We start from the raw sequence: 21,194 nt of genomic DNA, 5'->3' as shown, positions 1-21,194 counted from the left end.
TATCCAAGCACAGAAATCAGCACTTTTGTCCCAACGTGTCAGCTTGATACACATTTTCTTGTTGAATTATTGCAATTGGATGCAAAAGGAAGGATATTTAGAAATCCCAGCAATTGCATAGTTCTTGGGTTTTATTTCTGATGAAAGTGACACTGATATTTGATAATGCATTTATGTACTTGAGCATTGTATTCCACATGGACCTTCTCAGCTCACTCCATAGTTTTGAAACTGACGAGAGAGACCCATTGGATGTCTAGGCTGGTGGGCCGGAGGGCTGAGCGTGCTCTTTTACAGGGAGGTTTTACGTGTCAGGCTCAGGATGAAACTTCGTAGACCACACCCTCGTCCTCCTCGATCCGACCTGCTAAACTCAGCTTCCCACAGCTGAGCCCTCCATTTGCCATCCTGACCTTTCTGGCCCTTTGACTCCATCCACCCCACCTTTATGTCTACCTGCCCACCGAGTTTATTTCGGCTTCTCATGGCTGCCTTGCAGGGACCATATCTGTCCTGACCCTTTGCACATCTGGAAGCAGCTGGTTTGGTGCAGGCTCGGAACTGAATCGTGGGTATCCTTCATTTATATGCATTAATAAAGATTTCTGCTACCTTTCTGCAATCCTCGGAAAGTGGAACAACACTGCGGGCAAAGTGAAATGGTTTTGCAAGAATGATTGTTACGGGGCGCGAGGAGGCTTAACTCAAGTGCTTTTCCAGAGCAAATGATCAAATTTGGTGACTTAGAATCGCTTTGTTATCCCGCAGGGTCGCCGGGTCACGGGTCTGGTGCAGCTCGGTCGGTTACATCTTTTCCCAAGCCTGAGGTTTTTCTTGTAGTTCAATGATGGTGAACCTTTGAGAGACTGAGTGCTCAAACTGCAACCCCAAACCCACTGATTTATCAAAAGTGCCAGCACTGCGTTTGAACCCGAATATGTGATGTTCAGCTGCTGGGGCGATGCTGGGGTGACCTCGGGCAGTGCTGCATGCTGCAGAGGTAGGGTCACTGTCACAGCTTCAGCTCCTGAGGATGTTGGAGGGGTCCCACTGAGGCGGAGATGGGAGGACCGAGCTCCCTGGTTTTTTCTGGCTGTCCTCTGTAGCCCCTCTGCTCTCACAGGTGTGTCACAGCACAGTGGCTTATTTCTTTGAAGCCAACAGGAGAGACTCCTCCCAGCTGCTGAGACGGAGTCTCACAGAGCAAGTGACCTGATCAAGGCAGCGCCTGGACTCGGGCATCGCCGCCTTCTGCTGGCTGAGCGTGTGCCAGCCTGTGGCTGCAGGAGGACACCGGGGCAGGTTACACAGGATGTGGCTTGGTGGAGTCACCTTAGGACACGCGCACTGTTATGGGATGACAGGCAGCTGGACATTTGTCACTCTGCCGTAGAGGAAAACAGTAGCAGATGGGAAATGCTTCCTTCCTGCATTCGTGCAGACTGCATGCAGCAGGAGATAAATAAATGTATTCCTTGTCCTGCCTCCCACTAGGAGGTCGACAGTATCCCTGCAAGTCACTCAGTGAGAGCTGGGGTTGCGAGGAGACGAAGGAGCCAGAGGAAAAGATTGGCGCCAGCTCACGGTACTTCGTCATTTCCCCGCGGAGTACAGGTTTTTAGCAGTAGAGCAATCTGCACCTCCACACGCCCCTGATTCCACGGCAGCAGTGTTTATGCGCTGAAGAACTCGCGTTACAACAGTTCCGGTACCGTGATTTCACTTTCAACTCTTCATGACTTGTGGTTTTAAAGATGCTTTCGTTTTTTAACTCCTCTGTCCTTAAATTCTCCTTGCTGATAACTATTCATAAAAGGCTACTGTTCATGTTACATTTTACATAATGCTTATAAATTTGCATACTTTAAATGTATTAAATGTTCATTTTCACTGATTTGTTTTTATGAATTCTGAGTCCTCTTGTAAAACAATTACAGAAATTCTAGTGTTGCTGTTTTGTTCTGGTATGCTAATCACCGTCCAGATCTTTCAGGACCTTGGCTGTTGGTTTTTGTCTGATGGCACCTTAGTGCACCAAACTCTCTGGGAACCGCTGATGTACATTAGGGGTGAGAACCCCAACGTGCCCTTGGAAACACACCCCGGGTAGGTGCAGGTGCGTGTACAGGCCTGGGTGGTGCGAGGTCCCCGAGGGCCTGAACCGGGCTCAACTGGAGACCTCTGAAGTAGGTAACTGGGGGACTGCAGCTCCTTAGCACTCGAGCCGAAATGTAGAGGAGAGCTAGACACCGCAGTAATTCAGCCGAGGAACGTGGAGGAGGGAGGCTGCCTTGGGATGTTCCTCTCTCCTTTCCTTTTTGAGCCTCTTTTTACCTGTGTTTCTCTCTTTTAACAATGAGCCTTAGGCTGTAGCCTTTGGTTCCTTGTATGCCCGTGGGTATGAAGGCGGCTATTCAGTGTGGTGGGGATGTACTCAGCCATCGCTTTTGGTAAAATAACTCACTTAGGCAGAAAGGTCAGAGCTTCCTTCCTTCCTTCCTCCCTGGCCTCCGTAAGGGTGTTTTCTTTTCAGAATTAAACAAAAGGGTCTTTTTAAAACTGCAGGATCAGTGAAGGTAAATAGAACTAACCTTTCTTGCCTGAGAGGAGGCATTAAGGGAAAGCCCAGAAGGGCATTTATGTTGGGATCGACAGTCCCAGAGTTAAGTGATTATCGCAGCCCGAACAGCAGTGGGAGGACCCGGACTGTCTTGCAGTTCTGGCCGGTGATGCTGTTGCTTTCTTCCATGGTCTGGATCACTTTTCCTCGGGGTTCAGGCTTGCTCAAGAGTGAGTTCCAAATTATTTACAGGTATCTAAATATGTAAATCTGGTACATTCACCTATTACTAAGAGTTTGAATTTATTTATGATGGAAGCAGTTGTTAGATCTCTTTATCCAAAGAGCTGGGGTGATTTGTGAAGTGATGCATTTTATAATTAGCATTTCTGGAGATCATATCTGCGTTATGGTTTAGTATAGAAGACCATTTGGACAGCTCTCCTTAAACTCAGAACAGTCACCTCTGCATCAGTTAAGCTGGGCCCTGTCTCCATGTCCTGATGCACACAGAGCTGGCCGAGCCGCTTCCTTCTCCCTTCAGCGGGCTCTAAGCAGCGGAAACAGGGCTGGCTGAGGTCCTGATGTGTGATCTTTGAAGCCAGCCGACGGTTTCCTGTTTCCTCGCCTCGGGTCTCCCTATAAATGGTGGAGCACAGCAGAATGGTAGAGCCACATAGCGCCAGGAATGTCAGCTGGGTTCAAGCCTCAAGATGAGAGGCTGCGACTTCCCAGGACATAAAAGTTTACATAACTTTTACATATCAGAAACTGAAGCAACAGCCTCCTAACATTTAAATGCTGCTTCAATTGAGCTACACAGATTGTTCTTTCTACGTACCCTTCTCTCTGCATGCTGCAGAGGTACCTTCAGGCCTGCTAGCGAAGCCCTGCTCACAGACGCACATAATTCCCACCATCTCACTGTCAGTCATTCCTGAGCCGTTCTCCTCTTGATGCGTTAATAAGCTCTGGGTGAGGTCCTCAATCGGGGCCTTTGTTCTGTGAATCCACACCTGGACTGAACTCGGTCGGGTCCCCTTGGCTGCCTGTAACTGTAATAAACATGTAATAAACATGTCTGTAATAAACATGTCTCAATGTCTTTTGTCTTGTCATGGGTTGCACTGGAGCTGAGTGATTGGAATTAACTCGCTGAGATCCCAATAACATTTCAATGAGATTACAAATATAAACTTCCCAAAACATAGAGAGGACCAAAGATGAGATTATAGTATTTAGATGACAGTATTTGGTGCCCCAGTCTCATGTGTGTGGGACGATGGGGAGCTACCCCATGAGAGGATTCAGCGTGGATGAATTCATGGCTGGGCCAGCTGTCAGCAGGTGGGGCCTGCCTGCAGCGGTCACTGGGGACTGACCTAGGAACGCGCATCGCTGTCCCTGCTCCTCCTGGTCTCTCTGTCCTGCTGCCGTGGTTGCACATCCTCTTCCTTGCCCTCCCAGCATGCATTTCTGCCCTGGACCCGCTGACCCTGGACAGAACCCACTGGGACCTGAGCCACGTAAACAGTGCTCCCTCGGCTTCTGGGTGCTGGTGTTGAGTCTCAGTGACGGGGAAGTGACTAATACAATCTGTTCTCAGATTGTCCTTCTAGATCATGCTCACATCATTTTGCATCATGGTGATGAACTCCACATTGAACTTCTTTATTTGGGAACATCAGAATAGCAATTGGGGATGTCAACGTGGACAGACATTTTGGCACAGGAGAGGCATTTTCCAGGCCATGCATTAGTCTTCATTTGGTACTTTCCTGGGAATCTTGTGTCACTGGGCAGCTGATACTCCTCCCTCCCACACAAAGCGCCTTCTCCTGAGTTCTCTGTTATGCATTCTGTGCAGGGTTGTTCCCTGACTTATTTACTGTTGTTAGCTCTTTTTCTCTCCACCTGCCCCAGGACCCTGCCACCTCTCCCTCAGCCTGGTCAGAGCAGTGCTTCCTCACACTCAATGAAATGATCGTTTCCTTCAGCTCAGGGCCAGAAAAATGGGGTAAAAAAGCAAAGCGCCCACAGCTGGCTTTGTGACCTCCCTCTTCTCTGCTCAGGACCCCTGGGCCTGTCCAGGGCTCCCCCGTTCCTCTCTGGGCATCTTTCCTACATCTCGTCCTCTGAGTTCCCCTTCCTAGGCCAGTTGTGCTCCAAGAGGCGAATCCTGAAGAGATCAAGCTTCAGAGTAATGACCGCCACAGGGGAGACCCCACTCCTAGGAAGGACGGGGCCATTTTAACCCATTCGACGTCACGGAGGTGGAGCCTACTGTACTTACAGGTTTACCTTGCCTGGGGGCCGTTACAAGAAAATGTAGACCTTTGTCCTCATGCAACAAATGCCCCAGCATGGGAGCTGGACTGTGTCCACCGTTGGGATGTTTTTAGGTAGCGGTGTGTATTTGTGACACAAGGTAGTTGCAACCATTTGGGGGAATTGGTCCTGACACGTCCTACATCCGATCACTTCTCCTCCCTTCCCTGAAAACCTTCCCTCCCTCCTCCTCCAGGTCCTCTTCCCTGTTTTTTGCCATCCTTTCTTTTCTTTTCAATTTTGTTTTACACTTTGGATTTCTCTTGTAAGAAAAACCATGTGATATTTCATAGTCTGTGTCTGATTTGTTTCCTCTTGCATTGTGCTCTCAAGATCCATCCGCTTTCTTACATATAACTCAGAAGTCTCCTTCACGAGAGAATAGTATTCCATTACGCATACATGCCACGCTGTCTTTATCCGTTCCTCTGCCGATAGGCACAGAGGCAGCTTCCATAATTTAGCTCCTGTGGATTGTGCTGCTGTAAACTCAGCTGACGATGCATCGCTGACGATGTCTTTGACTCTTTCAAGAAGATACTCGGAAAATGTAGAGTGAGTCAAAAATAATTCTGTTTCTAGTTTTTTGAGGAATTTCCACACTGATGTCCATAGCGGTCACCAGCAGTGTGTCTCTTCTCCCACCACCGTGCCAGTATTTGTTGTCTGTTGAGTCCTTGATGCAGCCATTCTTACGGGGTAGGTGGGGTCACAGTGTTATTTTAGTTTGCATTTCCCCCGTGCTGAGCCTGTGTATGTGTGTGTGTGTGTGTGTGTGTGCGCGCACATGTGTGTATTTATTGGCATTTGTACATTTTTTCTGAGAAGTATCTTTTCATGTCAGTTGCCCAGTTTTGACTGGTTCATTGATTTTGGGGAGTCTAATGCTTTTAGTTCTTTATGTCATCTAGGTAGGAGTCCTCTAAGGTGTAGCTTGTGAAGATTGAGGTTTGTTGACAAAGTCCTTGCCTAAGCCTGTGTCTTCAGGAGTTTTACTCATTTATTTTTGTGGTAGCAGATTCAGTGTTTCTTGTGTGTTTTTTTTTCCATCTTGGTTTTGGATCCACTTTGATTTGGTTTTGGTACAGGTAGGGATATGGGTCTAGATTCATTCTTCTGCACATGATAGCCAGTTTTCCCTGCACCATTTGCTAAACAGCCTGCCTTTTCTTCAGTCTATTTGAGCCCTTTGGTAAAAATCAAATGGCTGAGAGTGCACGTCAGGCCATTTCTGCACCCTCAGTTCTGTTCCATTGCGCAATTTGTCTGTTTTTATGCTGGTACCATGCTGTTTTTATTACTGTAGCTTTGTAACATAACATTGTGGGGAGAGATGCCTATGTATTTTGAAGGGCCTTACTCGAGACAAGATCTTGAGATCTATCTCAGTTTTTAAGCTTACTAATTGTATGTCCTTGGGCAAGCTTCTGAAAGTTTTGGAAACTCATTTTGTTCTTCTATCACAGCAGGATAATGGAGCCTATTTTGGGAATATTGTGAAAATTTAGCAGTCTGATTGGCCCTTCTAGTTCAGGGGAACATGCGTGGCTGGGGCGCTGTCGGCAGGAAGTCCAGGCAGGCAGCAGGGCGGTGAGGCTGAGAGCAGGCTGTTGAGCAGGCTGGAGGAGGCTGGAGGAGGCTGGAGGAGGACTTCCCAGAAGAGCATTCCTTCGCCTCGAGGGGAGCCAGGGAGCTGGCCACGAGCTGCGTGCTGGGCCCCAGGCGCCTCCCTCATCCCTGGCCCGTTCTTGGAAGCAGGCTTCAAGGGAGGGTAAGACACATGTGTGGGACAGAGGCAGGAAGCCAGGAGGACAGGCAAGTAGGTGGAGTGGGGCCAACAGTGAACAGGCTGCAGAGCTGGGGTGGGGAGGGGTGTAACTGAGGCTGGGAGCTCCAGGACCTGAGCCCCCTGCTCACCTTGGCGAGGGAAGGGAGAGGGTTAATCAAAGGAGGGGGCAGGGCACTCCTTAAGATACAAGAGAGCAAGGCCAGGGAAACGGACTCGCTCCCTGGGAAAGCAAATGCCGCCCTTGTGCTGGGCTGCACTGTCCGTGGAGGAGCCGTCACTGCTGTCCTCTCTGTGGACGTCACCAACGTCTATGAGGTCAGCAATGTCACCACCCTTCCTGGGGCTGCTGTTTCCTCCATGTAATGGACTTTTATCTTATATTAACCTTGGAACTGGCCCTCGTGTGAAGTCCATTTTCTAAGAACTAGCATGAGCAGCTGACGAGACTGATCAAAGACCAAATTACACCAAAGTCTAAGTTACACCAAAGTCTAGGCTGTAGTCAGGGTTAATACAGGACACAATAACTTATGGGAATACTTTATAATATTCACCCACAATGTCAAATGCAGAAGAGTGTGAAAGATCTGATGCACTAGAGATGCAAAGAATCCAGCTGAGGGCCTGGATCCCAGGGCAACGTCTGCCAGTCCAGCTGAAGACCTAGAGCCCGTGGCAACGTCCTGCACCAGTCCTGCTGGAAGCCTAGAGCCCACAACAGTGTCTCATGCACTCTGTATCAGGGATTTGCACTGGGAAGGCCCAAAGGTCAGCAGTGGAAGCCAGAAAGTCTGCAGCAGCGGGTGAAGGAGCTGTGCCAGCAGGCTCAGGGATCTGCACAGGAGCCAGGAAGTGACTGATGCTCAAGGTAAGGACCAGGGCTCCCCTGAAGAGAACCTCAGCCATCCTCAGTGACAGCGAGGACGTGAGCTCCTCTGACAGTGAGAACAGCCACGTTCACGTCAGGAAAACCAGCGTGACACGCTTCTCCAGGAGAATCAGCAGCTCCAGCTTCCCCTGCAGTTCTTTTTATGTTGCCGCCAACAGTGCTCTGGTGGGCCCTCCACGCCCCGCACCGCACCGATTCGGTTCAGCTGGGAGTTCCAAGTTGCCCATTAGTTAGTCCATCGCAGTCTAAATGGCTTGATTTATGATTGTAGAATCAGATAACATCTCGTCCTATAAAAACAAATAGGTTTCCAGGGGGCTGAGCTGAGGAGGCACAAGAAGAAAAAAAGATGAGAGAAAATAGAGACAGGGAACAAAAGCGTGGTCATTTTAAAGCTACTGTTCTTACAGGGCGACACAAAGAGAATGTCCTTCTACTGCACAGGTAAACGGGCCCCTTCGTATTGGCCTCCCTCTCTGCCTGCCTCCTGTGGCTGATTTCACAGTTCAGCCTTGTTATGTGTCACTTAGCATGAGTGACTCCAGTTTAGTCTGGTCTGCTCTGTGCTCAGTACTTACTTTAGTACACGATTGATTAAAAGGACAGGAGATGCTGGAGTTTTGCTGCACTAAATGTTTCTTGCAGCACAAGTGACCCTGTGAAGCATTAGCCAGGGCCCAGCTCGCGTGTGTGGACCTTGGCTTACTGCGTACAAGGGCATGATGCAGACAAAGGGAGTGTGGAAATGCGGCTCGCGGCTCTCCAGACAACAGCGTGTCGGTCACCGGAAGGAGACTGGTGTGGTTAGGAGACTTGATGCGTGAAGGCAGAAAGGAACCACAGCCCAAACCCTGAGTGTGTAGAACGGGAGGAGCAGACGGCTAGCCCAGCCTTCTCCGAGAGGGGTGAGCTGGCAGGCTGCAGTTACGGGACCCTTGCGAGCACCTGCAGCCACCCGGCGTGCGGCTGAACGCTTCTCCAATCCAGTCCGGAGTTGGGGCTGAATTTTTTCCTGCCCGTCCTTGTGAAAAGCAGTGCTTCTAAAAGCCATCCTGCTGTTGACAGGACTGGCCTCTCATGCTTGTCCGGGGTGCTTCCTATTATTGTGTGGATAGAATTGCCGGCTGCTCTGTTTTGAAGGAGGGGGTGCAGCGCTGCCCCGTGGAACCCCAGCCCCGCACCGCTTCTCCCCAGGGAAGAGGCGCTGGTGAACTCATGGCCAGCGGTGAGGCCTGACCATCGCGGGGTTTCCCTTGAAAGCACTGGGCGTGCACCTCAGTGCTGAGCCGCCCTTCCAGGCGGCCTCTCCTGGAGGCTGCCGGCTTTTCTCGGCCTCTGCTCTTGCATCTGCGCTCACCTGGATTTGACGTTTCTCACCCTCTGAGCCGTCCTGGTCCTCTGTGAGGATGATGCTGTGCTCCGTCCCTGGAGCAAATGGGAGCTGGAAGCGGGCGGGAGAGACTTGGCATCCTGGAGCACAGACTCCACCAAATGCTTTGACTGTTGATGTAACTATGATGGCAGTGACCCCTGGCACCCAGTGGGCTTGGGCAAAGTGGGCAGCGTCAGGTTTGGACTTCTTCCTGTTCTGTCCTGCCAGGATAGGCCCCTCCCCCCTCCCCAGGAGTCCTCTGCTTCTGCTGCCTCGGTTTACCTAGCTCAGCCCTTCCTCATGGGGCAGCTGGTGCTTGGTGTCAGCTTCCTGGCCTGTGCACTGATGCCATCCCCACAAAATGTCGAGTCTCAGCTGCTGCTGTGTTAGGGACAGCCTGACCCGATTGGATCCAGTGCTGCATGCTCCCGGCTGGATCGGGGCGGGGTCACCTTGCTGGGCTCACTCCTCCAGGGCAGAAGGGATGTACCAAAAAAGCACCACTCTGGGCCACAGGAGACCCTGGCTTTTAATTCTCATTCAGGCACCGATTCCCTGGTGACTTTGTGTGAGTCCCATAACCTCCCTGAATGTCCCTGTGTGTCCTCGCCTGCGTGGTAGACTTGAGGAGTCCAAGCCAACCAGCTTCAACCCTACAGCCTTCCCCTGCCAGGGCTGCAGTGACCCTCCAATCGGACAAGCAGTCGAAGGCTTGTGGTAAGTGGGGAGGCGCTGTACAAGCGGGAGGGCAGGAGGTGAAGTGTGCCGCAGCCACGCCCGAAGTGCCTGACTGTTTGGTGGGATGCGATGCTTCAGCCTGGCTTTTATATTTTCCGTTCCATGCTTGGTCAGGACCTCCTGACCCTTCACTCAGAAGAGCTGCAGTAAGAGCTCAAGATGCCCCTTGGCTTCCGACGGGGCTGCGTTCTGATCCACTCAGGATGAAAATACCACAAGTTGGGAATTTGTGTGGCACACCTCACCTGCAGAAGGCGGTAGCCTAACAGCACGGTGCCCTGTAGCACGGTGAACGGTCATGAGTGGGGACAGATAGGTGACAGCGGAAATAAAGCCCCTGAGCACCTCGCTACTTGGCACTTAGCAGGTGTGTAGTGAAAATTGGTTTCCTTCTCTCTCTCTTAACATGTGACTCTGGAGTCTGGCAGGAGCGACTCCGTGTGCTCCAAAGCGCCCCATGCCTGAGGTACACTCAGGTCACCGAGGCCGGTGTTGCACAGCCCAGGAGGCTGATGTGGTCAGAAGGGGACACTAACTCCTGGACACCATAAGCAGGGGTAAGTGCTGATACATGGAAAGCATCTCAGGCTTAGGAGTAGGGACACGGTGGAGGTGGGCAGTGTCCCGTCTGTGTGAAATCAGAGGGTGGTCAAGAGTCCAAGCATGACAAAGACAAGTGACCGTAGTGTGCTATTTTAAAAATAATAAATCAAAAGCAAAATATCAGCACTGTAAGTCACAGTGGGGTTAGTTTTGATGCTACGCAGCTCCAAATTGGAGTCTGCAGAAAGCTGCATCTCAGCAGTTGTGATCCTGTTTGAGACTTTGATGCTTTGTTCATTAAGGGCATTTTCTATCATTGTGATTTTTAATAATATTTGTTTTTAAAGATGACCTGTTGCTTCTTTGTCTTTGTGCCCCCATAAGCTTTGTGCCTAAGGCTGCAGGCCTCTCTCCCATCTGGCCGCCTCTCTCCTGTCCATCCAGGACCAGCTGGAAAGTCTCTGGGGGCTGGCAGGTGCTCAGGGTGCCTGACTCTGCTCTGACCTGCTCTGGGGTCCTGCGTTTGGCTTAGTGTAATTTTGTGAAAACAAAGAACTGTGCCAGTGGAAACTTCTGCGTTCCTTCCAGTGAGGTGACTACAATGAAAGATGTGGTCTGGAGGGAACCGTGACCTCTTCCCTGGGCTTGCCGTCAGGGCAGGGCTAGCGTGGCAAGTCAGTGTCCGAGCACCTGTTTTAGGTCAAGCCTCGCTGTGCACAGGCCAGCTCGTTTCTTTTTGTGTCATCCATGGCTGTTTCGGTGCCCAAGTGTGGTGTTGCTTCACTGTGAAGGGTTCCATACGGTCTGCGGAGCTGCACGTGTGTGCTGTCCAGCGGTGACGCGCGGGCCTCTGACCTGGGCATGAAGCACTCGGATGTTCTTGGATCGGAGCTCGGGCTTAGCAGTAATTTAGGACCCGGTTATTTGGGGAGTTACGTAACAAGGCTTGCAAGCACTTTCACAGAGACTTCTGATGCCTACCTGGAAGAGATGAGACGGGATCAGAGTTTAGAAGTAAGCAGAGAGGCGGCAGTGGGTGGGCGGAGGGGTCCGTGTCTGCCTGAGCCCCTTGGTGGCCATCAGGTGGCCCTGTCCTGACATCGCAGAGACAGGAGACACTTCTGTGGGCTCCACATCAGCACCAGGGTCTTGGCAAACTATAGATTTGTGAGAAAGTGCATTGATTTGCATTTTCCGCAAATGATTCAGGAACCTAATGACTTCATCCTGTTAATTTTTAACTGACTGACTTCACTCACATAGCAGGCCACAGTGAGTGACATGTGTTTGTGCAGGAGCCGGATGTGTGGTGTCAAGGTGGTGTCCTCCGGGCCTGACGTGAGTGACGGAGAGGGTGGCAGGACCACACCGAGATCCTTCTGGGGCTGGGGTGTACAGAGGGGAGGAGATGAAGCCCGAGGGGCTCTGAGTGCTGGTCTGGGGCTGGGACACCCACCACTGGCCCAGCAGGTGGCGGCCCCTTTGCCAGCATCGAGGGCTGCAGAGGGCGGGAGGGAGACGGGAGCCCCAGGAGTTGGTGGAATCCATGAAAATGGAGAAAAAGCCAGGCCTGAGTGCTGCCGGGGTAAAGCCAGCCGACATTCAGGCCTAGGAAGGGGGGGCTGCTGCCCTCGGGGTTGCATTTGCGGGAGGCTGGAGAGAGTGTTTGGGGCATCCGCAGTGGAGGAGGAGAGTTTTGGAGGAGTTAAAAATAATATCAGCTTTGTATGTAGGGAATTGGAAATGGTGTAAAGATGGAGAGGAAAACTAATTTTACAGATGGAGACGGAAAGAGAGAGAGGAAAAAGAGGAAGAAGAAAAGGAAGGAGAGGGAGAAGGAAAAAGGGAAGGAAAGGGAGGAGGAGGAGGAAAGGAAGTGGGGCAGGAAAGAGGAGAGAGTTGTGCTAGACGGACACTTAGGAACTGCCTGAGAGGAGATCACCATGAGAACCATCAGCAAGGGAAGAGGAGAGGGAGCGCCAACAAGCCGCGATGGAGAGCTGTCAGGGGAGATGTGGGGAACTGAATTTAGGTCAACAGAGGGTAATTTTTCACTATAACAATGCCCCATGCAAAATTTTAGATGCGCTTATACTAAAAATTTATGATTGATTTGAAATCAAGTTTAGCCATTGCTAAATCTGGTGCCCTGGGCCGTGGTGACTGCCCGTGTTTTCGGTGTGGTCAGCTCAGGGAGCAGGAGAAGAGCGGGGAGGAACAGAGCGTGGCCGGGAGGGCCAGTGCTGCCCCGGCACGGAATGAAGGGCACGCAGGGCTTCGCAGAGGTGAGAAGGAGAATCACGGCCTCTGCACTGGCAATTTGGGAGTCAGGAGGTAGCTAGCAAAAAGCGGGTGGAGGGTCGGGCGTGATAGCTCACACCTGTACTCCCAGCACTGTGTGAGGCTGAGGCAGGAGGACTACAAGTTGGCACCCAGCCTGGGCAGCTTTGGGACTTATGAGACCTCATCTCAAAAAAAAAGTAAAGGAAAAGCCTGGGGATGTGGATCAGTGTGACTACAATCCCTAGTACCAGACACAGAAAGAGAGAAGGAGAGAGAGAATGCTTAGGAGAGGAGAGGGAAGGGGAGGAGAGGAGAGGGGAGGGGAGGAGAGGAGAGGAGAGAGGGGAGGACAGGAGAGCAAAGGAGAGGAGAGAAGCAAGGAGCCCGCTGCAGTGTGGACCGTTCCCCTGGTGAGGAGGAAAGCGCTGGGTTATCATCAAGTGGCCCAGCCGCTTTCCAGCTTGGGGAAGGAGCCTGAGCGTGAGCAGCACTTGGTGGTGGAACACGCACGGGGGTGGGGTGCAGGGTGTGCTCAGCACTGGAGGCCCCCACCTCTGCAGGAAGGAGGCTCCTGCTCTACGGCCCCAAGGGAAGCCAGGGGGGCCACAGCTTCGGAGCAGGAAAGGGGCAGGCTGTGCTGCTGGGGTGTGTTGGGACCAGGCTGGCCCAGATACCGTGTTAGGGTGGGTGTGACAAGTGCTGCACAGTGCTGAGAGTCACCCAGGGGACTGTTTGTGTTGGTCTTGCGCCTGGTGGCTTCCGAGCTCCGTGGGGGGGACTGGTGGTATGCGAGCCGCTGCCTGGGAAGGGCCAGGGGCAGAGAGACGGGCTGAACTGCTGGCTGTGTTCCTCGAGGGGGCTCTGGACATCAAAGGGTCCAGTCCCAGAAGGGTGACCAGGGGTGGTAGCTGTAGGCATCTTGGAGGACCCTGGTCCAGAGAAATGTGGGATGCACGGCTTTCCCATGTCACAGTCCACACACCCAGGTCCCTGGGACTGCAGGTGGCACACGCAGGCTCCAGTGGCCTTTTGCTGGCTGGAAGAGGACTCAGAGGTGCCACAGGGGAGTAGGTGGCGTGGAGAGGCACAGGCCGCAGTCGCCCAGCCGCTGTTTCTGGCTCCCAGTGGGAGCAGGGTCCCTTGGCAGCAGGGCGGGAATATTTGCAGCTTGGGCCGAGGGAGGGAGAGTTATTTCGGGAGGGGTGGGGCAGCGCTGTCTGCCTGGCGCTCTGGTGCCAGCCCTGCCACCCCCAGAGAACACTGACGTTTCCAGCCCCCGCTCCACAGCACAAACGGACAAATGAAATTCCTAAAAGTAGACTCCTGCTGCCTAGTTATTTTTAGTCTTCGCTGTTAGTATTTATCACTAACAGCACTGTGGAGTCCGTTTGTCCTCCCGCCCATTTCTCTTCCTGCCTCTCTGTGCTGGGCTTAGGATGGAAGGGGCACACAGAGGAAGCAGCTGGTGACCTTGTAGAAATGTCCCAGAGAGCTGAGGCTGTGGTCGAGAAAATCAGTGCCCTGACCCCTGCCACAAAGAGAAGACAGTGCTGCGTTTTGCTGGACCGGAGGGTGACCGGCCGGGTGACAGTGAGCCCTTAGGGTGTCTGGGAGGGGTCTCCTGGGTCCAGGACCCTGGTCTGGGAGCTGGATCAGGGAGTCCACATAAGCCCGGAATGTCACTGTGCAGGCAGAAATGGGTCAAGGGCAGGAAGACCAGCAGGACGCACGGGATTGGAGATGCCAGAAGAAAGAAAATACAGCAGTCCCTGCAAACAGCCAGGCATTTGAGAGAGCTGCTGGGCTGGTGCTGAAGGGCCAAGGAGGAAGCTTCTGCCGTGGCTCAGGGCTTCACCCTGCTGTTTCCTTCCTCCACTTCCTGTCCCGACCCCGGACCCGGTGCCACAGCTGCAGCCATGAGCTCCCGGACACCTGTGCTGAGATGCAGGCCTCTGCGGGCGCCAGTTCTGCCCACCTGCGGTTATGAGGCTCTGCTCCCCGGCGCTCAGCTCTTAGGGGGCAGAAAAGACGCGTTTCCTTTTGCACCTCTGAAAAGCTGTGTTGGCTTGATGTTTTTGCTTTGGTATTTTTCTTGTCATTTTCGGTTTGAAGGAAAATATAGTGAAGGAAATCAAAGGAAAACAGTCGGATCAAAGAAACAGAGGCAAGTGTCATGCATTTGTAAACAGAACAATAGAAATGGTCCAGTCTAAAAAATAGATTGAAAATGAAAAGAGACAGGGCCTTGGGGACCTACAGGAGGGTAAGAATTATCTAACGCGAGTGTTGTCAGCACCCTGAAGGAGAGGAGAAAGAGGATAGAGTCAGAAAGGTATTCAGAGAAATGATGGCCAGAAAACTTCCAAATCTGGGAAAAGATGCTGACCTGAAGAGTCAAGAAGTTGTTTGGAACTTTAGAAAGAACCCAAGTAAATCCACCCTAAGACACACCACGGTGAATCTCCTGAAACGGGGAGTCAAAGAAGGGCTCTGGGAAGCAGCCAGAGAGAAAGGGCAGCGAGACGGGCAGCGGCTTCCTGAGCAGCGGGCACAGCGGCGGGCACAGTGGCAGCTTCTCCCGGCACTGCGGGATCTGGCTGCGCAGGTGCGCACACCTGGGAGACATCCAGGCCCCTGGGGACGCCCGCGCCCAGAGCCTGTCCTGCAGGATCGGGAGGGGAGCCGGGCCTTCTCAGTGAACTCACCCTGGGCAGGAAGTTCCTTAAACTAACAGGAAATGATGCATGAAGGAATCGTGAAGTGTTAAGAAGGAAAAATACAAAGAGTAGAAATCACAGAAAGCCCATAAACTTTCCTCCTCCTCTTAAGTTTTCTAAATTATGTTTTGTGGTTGAAGCAAAAAATTATAGCCCTGCCGGGGACGTTGCTCAGTATATGAAGAAGAAAAAATTGGCAGCGTTATTTTATAAATGCAGGAGGGTGAAAGATGATAAGCAGTCGTGAGGGTTGTGCATGGACTGTCAGGCACCAACGCCAGTGGTCTCTGTTAAGTTATGCGGGCTTTGTGTGCTTTGGAAAGCAAGCATGGTAAAGGCTGTGCAAAGGGGTCTATTCAGAATCACTGTAAGCCAATAAAAATACAACTTAAAAATGTTCCTGGTACTCCCAGTGAGGATTACAGATGAAAATAAAAGAGAACGTACAGAACAAGAGAAAAGGGGCAGGGTTTAGCTCAAACATTAATAATTACATTAATTTTAAGTAGTCTAAAATATGCAAAAGTGAAAGATTAACACAGTGGGTTTAAAGACAAATTCGCAATTATATGCTGTCTAGAAGAAATTTTCTTCAAATGTAACAATGCGTGGAGGGGGCGGGGGAATGACACTTTCCATGCAAACATCAGGGAAAAGAAAGACCAGAGAGCTGTATCAGTGTCAGATAAAGAGGATTTGGGAACAAACACAAAAATCTCCAGGGCCCGAGAGGGGCTTACACAGTGATAAAAGATCCACTCGCCAAAAAGGTGTGGCAAGTATATGTATTTTGCAAGTGAATCTGAAATATGTACCCAACAAGAGAGCGGCAAGTTGTGGGAAAGAAAACTGAAAACTAAAAGAACACACAAACCCTAGTCGGGTGGAGACTTCTTTCCGCCCTGCTCAGCAGCTGGTGGACCCAGCACGCAGAGAGTGCCACGCCCGTGCCTGGGTCTGACTTAGGTTCACAGAATCCGCCCCGCGGTGGAGCAGACGTGACGTGGCAAGATCTGCAGAATATTTACCAAGATGGGCCATAAGGTACCGTAAGGTACAAAGTCCTAAAAAATTTAAAAGAATTGAAATGTACTCTCTGGCTACAATGTGCAGATTTCCTTGCTTCGTGAGGCACCTGGGTAGCAACTGTTGGAGTCACAGCCCAGGCGTGCTGTTCCCGCTTACATCCAGGGCTTGGACTTGCGACCCACATTTGGGTTTGTGACCCAGGAATGTGCGGCCTAGTGGTGGCCTGGTCTGCAGTGTAGCTGCCTGCCCAGCACCGGGGGCTGCGTTCTGTCATACAGTACAGCTGCGGGTAAGAGTTACGCAAATAGAACAGAGCTATCGAGCTGGAGTTTCCTTGACCAGTTCCTCTTCTGAGTATTGTAATGGACACACGATAGACAGCTCTGCATTTAGCAACCGAGTAATTTAACGGCATGGTGGCGAGAACACAGCTCGGTTGTGAAGTAAGGAATGTTGGCAGTCAGGTTTGGAATCCGCCAGAGAGAAGTGATAGGTGAGTCTTCAAAAGCTGGAACTAATCCTTCGTCTTCTAAATAATCTGTGGGAAAATTACACTGAAGTGGATGGAAATGAAAAAACAGCATATGAAAATCCGTGAGACTTGGCTAAAGCAGTTCTGGGAGGAAACTGTGAGGCACTAATGGAACAGTACCGTGAGAAGAGTCTCAAGTGAGTGAGCGGAGCACTCATCTCAGAACCCCAGCGTTCAAGAAGCCAGGAAGAAATGCAAAATAAACCCCAAACAAATGGAAGGCAGGACATAGAAAAGATCAGAGGAGACATCATAACACTGAAAAGAGAAAAAATAAATGGAACAGAAAATTGGCTTTTGAGAAAGTCAATAAAATTGAAAAACCTTCACCTGGACTGAAGAATCAACACAAATTACCAGTATCTAGAATGAAAATAGGTGTAATGCAGACCGGCAGGCTCCCAGCAGCCAGGGGATACACAAGCAATTCCGTGGCATGTAAGTGGCAAACTTACAGCTTCACTGAAAGCCTGGACTGAAACTCACACAATGTAAAACAGATACCAGATAAGTCTTACAACCGAGGAAGTCTAATAATAGAAAATTAGTAAAAAAAAGTCCAGGCCTAGCTAGTTTCATTGGAGAATTCTACCAAACATTTAAAAAATTTATAGAAATACTTTACAACCTCTCCCAGAAGTACATGAAACATTTCCCCAGTTTATCTTACAAAGCTATTATTACTGTGATATCAAAACTGGAAAACCTAAACTATAGCAGAAGAAAAGCAAAGACTGATTTTCATGAAGATATGTGTGAAAAATCCTTGATAAATGGCACTCAGCAACTATACACTTACCAATCATAACCGCTTTATATATAATTATCAATAATATACATAATTTTAAATCATAACCAGGTGGAGTTTATTTTGGGGATGCAAAACCAGTTCAGTATTTGAAAGATCATCGATTGTCATCTACCTTATGCATGCAAGAAAAACATCACAGTCATACCAAGCGATGCTCGAAAAATCATTTGATAAAATTCAACAACATTCATGATAAAAAAAAAACTCTCAGAAAAGTAAGGATAGATGGAAACCTGAGCTGATCAAAGAAGATCTGCCAGCCACCAGCAGCGAGCACTGTCTTAACTAGTGAAAGAGTGAATCCTTTCTCCACAAGGTTGCGGACAAAACAAGAATGTCCCTCTCTCCATGGCTGTGTAGCACATTCCTGGGGAATTCACACAGTATGAAAAGTCAGAAGAGCAAAAATCACGCAGGTCAGTAAAGAAACACACCCGTTCCTGTTTGCAGATAGAAGGGGACTTGGCTAGGAAAGTGAAATGGAATCTACACAAACAGAAATAAAACAACTTCCAGAACTAATAAGTGAATTCAGTTAGGTTGCCGAATATATCATAACCTTAAAAATTAACTATACATCCAAATACCACTAATGTACACAAGAACACTGACATTAAATATACAATATAATTTATAATCACTAAAACCTATGTATCTTACAAAACTGTACAGGATTTATGCAGTAAAAACTATAAAATGTCAAAAGGGATCAAAAAATATTTACATAAACATACCATGTTCATGGATTCAAAGACAAGATGATATAGATGTTAACTCTTTCCCAATTAACACTCAAGTTCAGGATAATACAATTTTTATTAAAAAATCTTAGCAAGAGTTTTGCAGATATAGGCAAGATCATTTAAATATTTATATGAAAAGAAAAGAAAGCTTGTAACAATTTTGAAAATGAATCACTGAACCTAATTTCAAGATTTATATAGCTGCAATAATCCAGCCTGGAGTTTGCAGAGGGAGAGGCAGACTAATCCATGAAACAATAGAGAATGTGGAAAGTCATACATAATTGTTACAGTTAACTGAGTTTTGACAGTGGAGTAAAAGCAATTCAGCAGAAGAAAAATAGTCTTCTAAAACACTGGTGCTGGAGCGATTGGATATCCATTGATAAAAATAAAAGCAAAAACAATGACTAAACAATAAAAGCAAAAACTAAAAAAAAATCTCCACACTTTATACAAATGAACCAAAGATTTAAATATAAAACATAAAATTATAAAACTTCTAAGAGAAAATATAGCAGAATCCTCATGACCTATAATAGGTCGCTGAAGATCTGTTAAATATGATATGCAAAAGAAAACCATTGAATTTCATTCAAATGTAGAATCTTCACTTTATGAAGAACCGTCAGGAGGGGGATAGTCAGCCTGTGGGCTGGAGAAAATATTTGCCAACGACTCACATCTCAACTCTGCGGAGAACTCAGACCTCAAAATTCAAGAGGCTTGCCTGCCTGCCTGGCTTTTTACCCAAATGATCCGACTTGAAGCCGTGCAAAAGGCACAGATGGACCTTTTAGTTTTATTTTGTATTTATTGTATTTTAGTTTTTTCCCCAAAGCTGTAGTTTTTATTTTTAAAATTATGATTTTCCTCGTCTCCTTTTTACCCTATTTATTTTTCCTACCCCAACTCCTTTCTCCCCGAGACTCTGATTGCTTATGCTTCAGGGACATGGAAGGGCGGCACATCTGCCTGCCTACACCTGCTGCAGGCTGCGGAGGGCGCGGCCCTGCTGACCAGGGTCAGAAGTCTCCCCCAAAAGACGTAAAGGACGCCAGGGAAGCTGGACCCTGTCTCGGGAGAACCATCATCTTCTGGGGGTCTGGAAAAGAGGGCATGATCATTAGCAAGTCACGGATGCGTCGCTCTATTCTATATCTGTGTTAAGTAGGGCTAAAAATTAAAAGCAGAGTCTTGGCGAATGGGAGAGGAGGCACCGGTTTACTCCCTTCCCCGGCCAGAGGTCAGAAGGCTGTTTCTGTTGCTTTTCTCTCTACAAGTGTAAGCTTGGCTTTCCACAGTGGAACTGGCCCTGGGCGTGGTTCCCTTGGCTGAGTAAGTGGCTCCTGAGAGCCTGCTGTCTTCCGAGAGCTGAGCGGAAAATCAGGGAAAAACCTGATCCGCAGCTGGACTTTGGCGACGCAGCCTCAGAGCTGTCTGTGGACAAGGCAGAGGGTCCCTGTGCTGTGGCCCAGGCCTTTGCTGTAGCCGTTTTGCAAATGCTGGGTTCCCACGTGAATCTCCGCCCACCTTTAGAACTCTGAGCATTTAAACAGCTGTGATTGGAAAGGAAATGTACTTAAAGTGTGTGTTTGTGTAGTATTCTGAGCACTGGCTCCATTGAAAGGCGGTGCTGTGGACTGGAACCCTCACTGGCCGAGGACTCAGAGCCCCAGCTTTGCCTCTGAATCCTTGATCAGCATTGCTTGGTAAGGAAGTCATTTTGGGTTTTTTTTGAGACAGGGTCTCTCCCACGCATAGTTCAGACTGGCCTTGAGCTCACTAGATAGCCCAGGCTGGCCTTGAAATCTCAGTAGCTCTCCTGCCTCAGCCTCCTGTGTGCTGGGATTACAGGTGTGTGCTGTCACATCCAGCCTTCAGGATTGTGTTCAGGGGCCGTGACAAGAACCCTGGCATTGTGGTGTAACCGAGTAGGATGCACTCTGTCACAGGCAGCCCAGTGTTGGGCTGACCGCGCTCAGGTTAGGGTTATCCACACGCAGCTTTGTCTTCGTGCTTGTTAGCATCACAACTACAAGACGCAGCTTTTCCACCAGCAGTGTGGAACCCATTTCGGGCACAAAGAAGAAGCAGGATGAGGGACAGAGAGAGAGAGAGAGAGAGAGAGAGGCCAGATTCGTCCTGAAGAGCGTCTCCAGGAGCCCTGTGCAGGGGCTCCGGACTGCAGCTCCAGGGCTGAGATTCTCTCACCTGCTCCCCATCCTCAGCTGTAGCTGCAGCATGGAAGATTCCTGCCTGAACACAGAGAAGGTTCTGGGAGGAGAAAGCGCAGGCTGGCAGTGTCTGTCCGCTGTCCTGGCTTCCGTCGGGTCCCTGCGCACCCTGGGCAGGGTGCTGTGATTGGCTCATGGAAGATCCAATGTAGGGGTAATTCGAGCTCTATACCGTGCATCTCGTGAACAAGCGGGGATTCCTAGCAGTGGTCTGGACAGCAAATCCGAAGCTGACAGAGACTCTGCTAGACGAAAGCCGTGGGTAACCAGGATCTACTGACTGAGCCTTGGCACGTTCTCCATCAGACATCCTCTGAAAACCCACGTACTCACGTTTTGGGGCTAACACTTTTTCAAATATCAATCTTCGAGCTATGATCAAGCATTGCTGTGGACATTTGCTGAGCCATTTTCATAGTGTCCCAGTCCCCTTTTCCCTTCTTCAAAGGTTGCATCAAAATTCACCTCCAGGAATAACCCTGGGTTATTTTAAGCCACTTACGCAGTAACCCCCAAAGCCTAGAGGCTGATGAAGTGACAGTTGCTCTGAGTGCCCTCATTACTGTTTGGGGGGCAGCTATGAGGCTGATGTCCTCTGGGATGGTGGACACGTGATCGATCTG

At 49.8% G+C, this 21,194-nt stretch overlaps 1 protein-coding gene across 5 annotated transcripts in view; it reads left to right on the top strand.

Moving 5' to 3' along the window:
* Ncald (neurocalcin delta) overlaps positions 1-21,194 on the top strand; it is a 265,706-nt gene that overhangs the window by 98,337 nt on the left and 146,175 nt on the right. Inside the window, exon 1 of one of the 5 annotated variants that reach the window (XM_063257691.1) lies at positions 11,494-11,557. The exons of the other annotated variants lie outside the window; for them this stretch is intronic. Within the exon in view, the coding sequence (XP_063113761.1) occupies positions 11,501-11,557 (57 nt within the window). The 5' untranslated portion in view covers positions 11,494-11,500. Of the gene's footprint in view, positions 1-11,493; positions 11,558-21,194 lie in introns of those variants that run through there. 5 annotated transcript variants of the gene reach the window in all.

This window comes from Cavia porcellus, unplaced genomic scaffold (genome assembly GCF_034190915.1).
Source record: "Cavia porcellus strain 051 isolate PalLab524CR breed Dunkin Hartley unplaced genomic scaffold, mCavPor4.1 scaffold_10, whole genome shotgun sequence".
NCBI classification, from domain to species: domain Eukaryota; kingdom Metazoa; phylum Chordata; class Mammalia; order Rodentia; family Caviidae; genus Cavia; species Cavia porcellus.
This window is presented reverse-complemented; position numbering and strand designations above follow the sequence as displayed.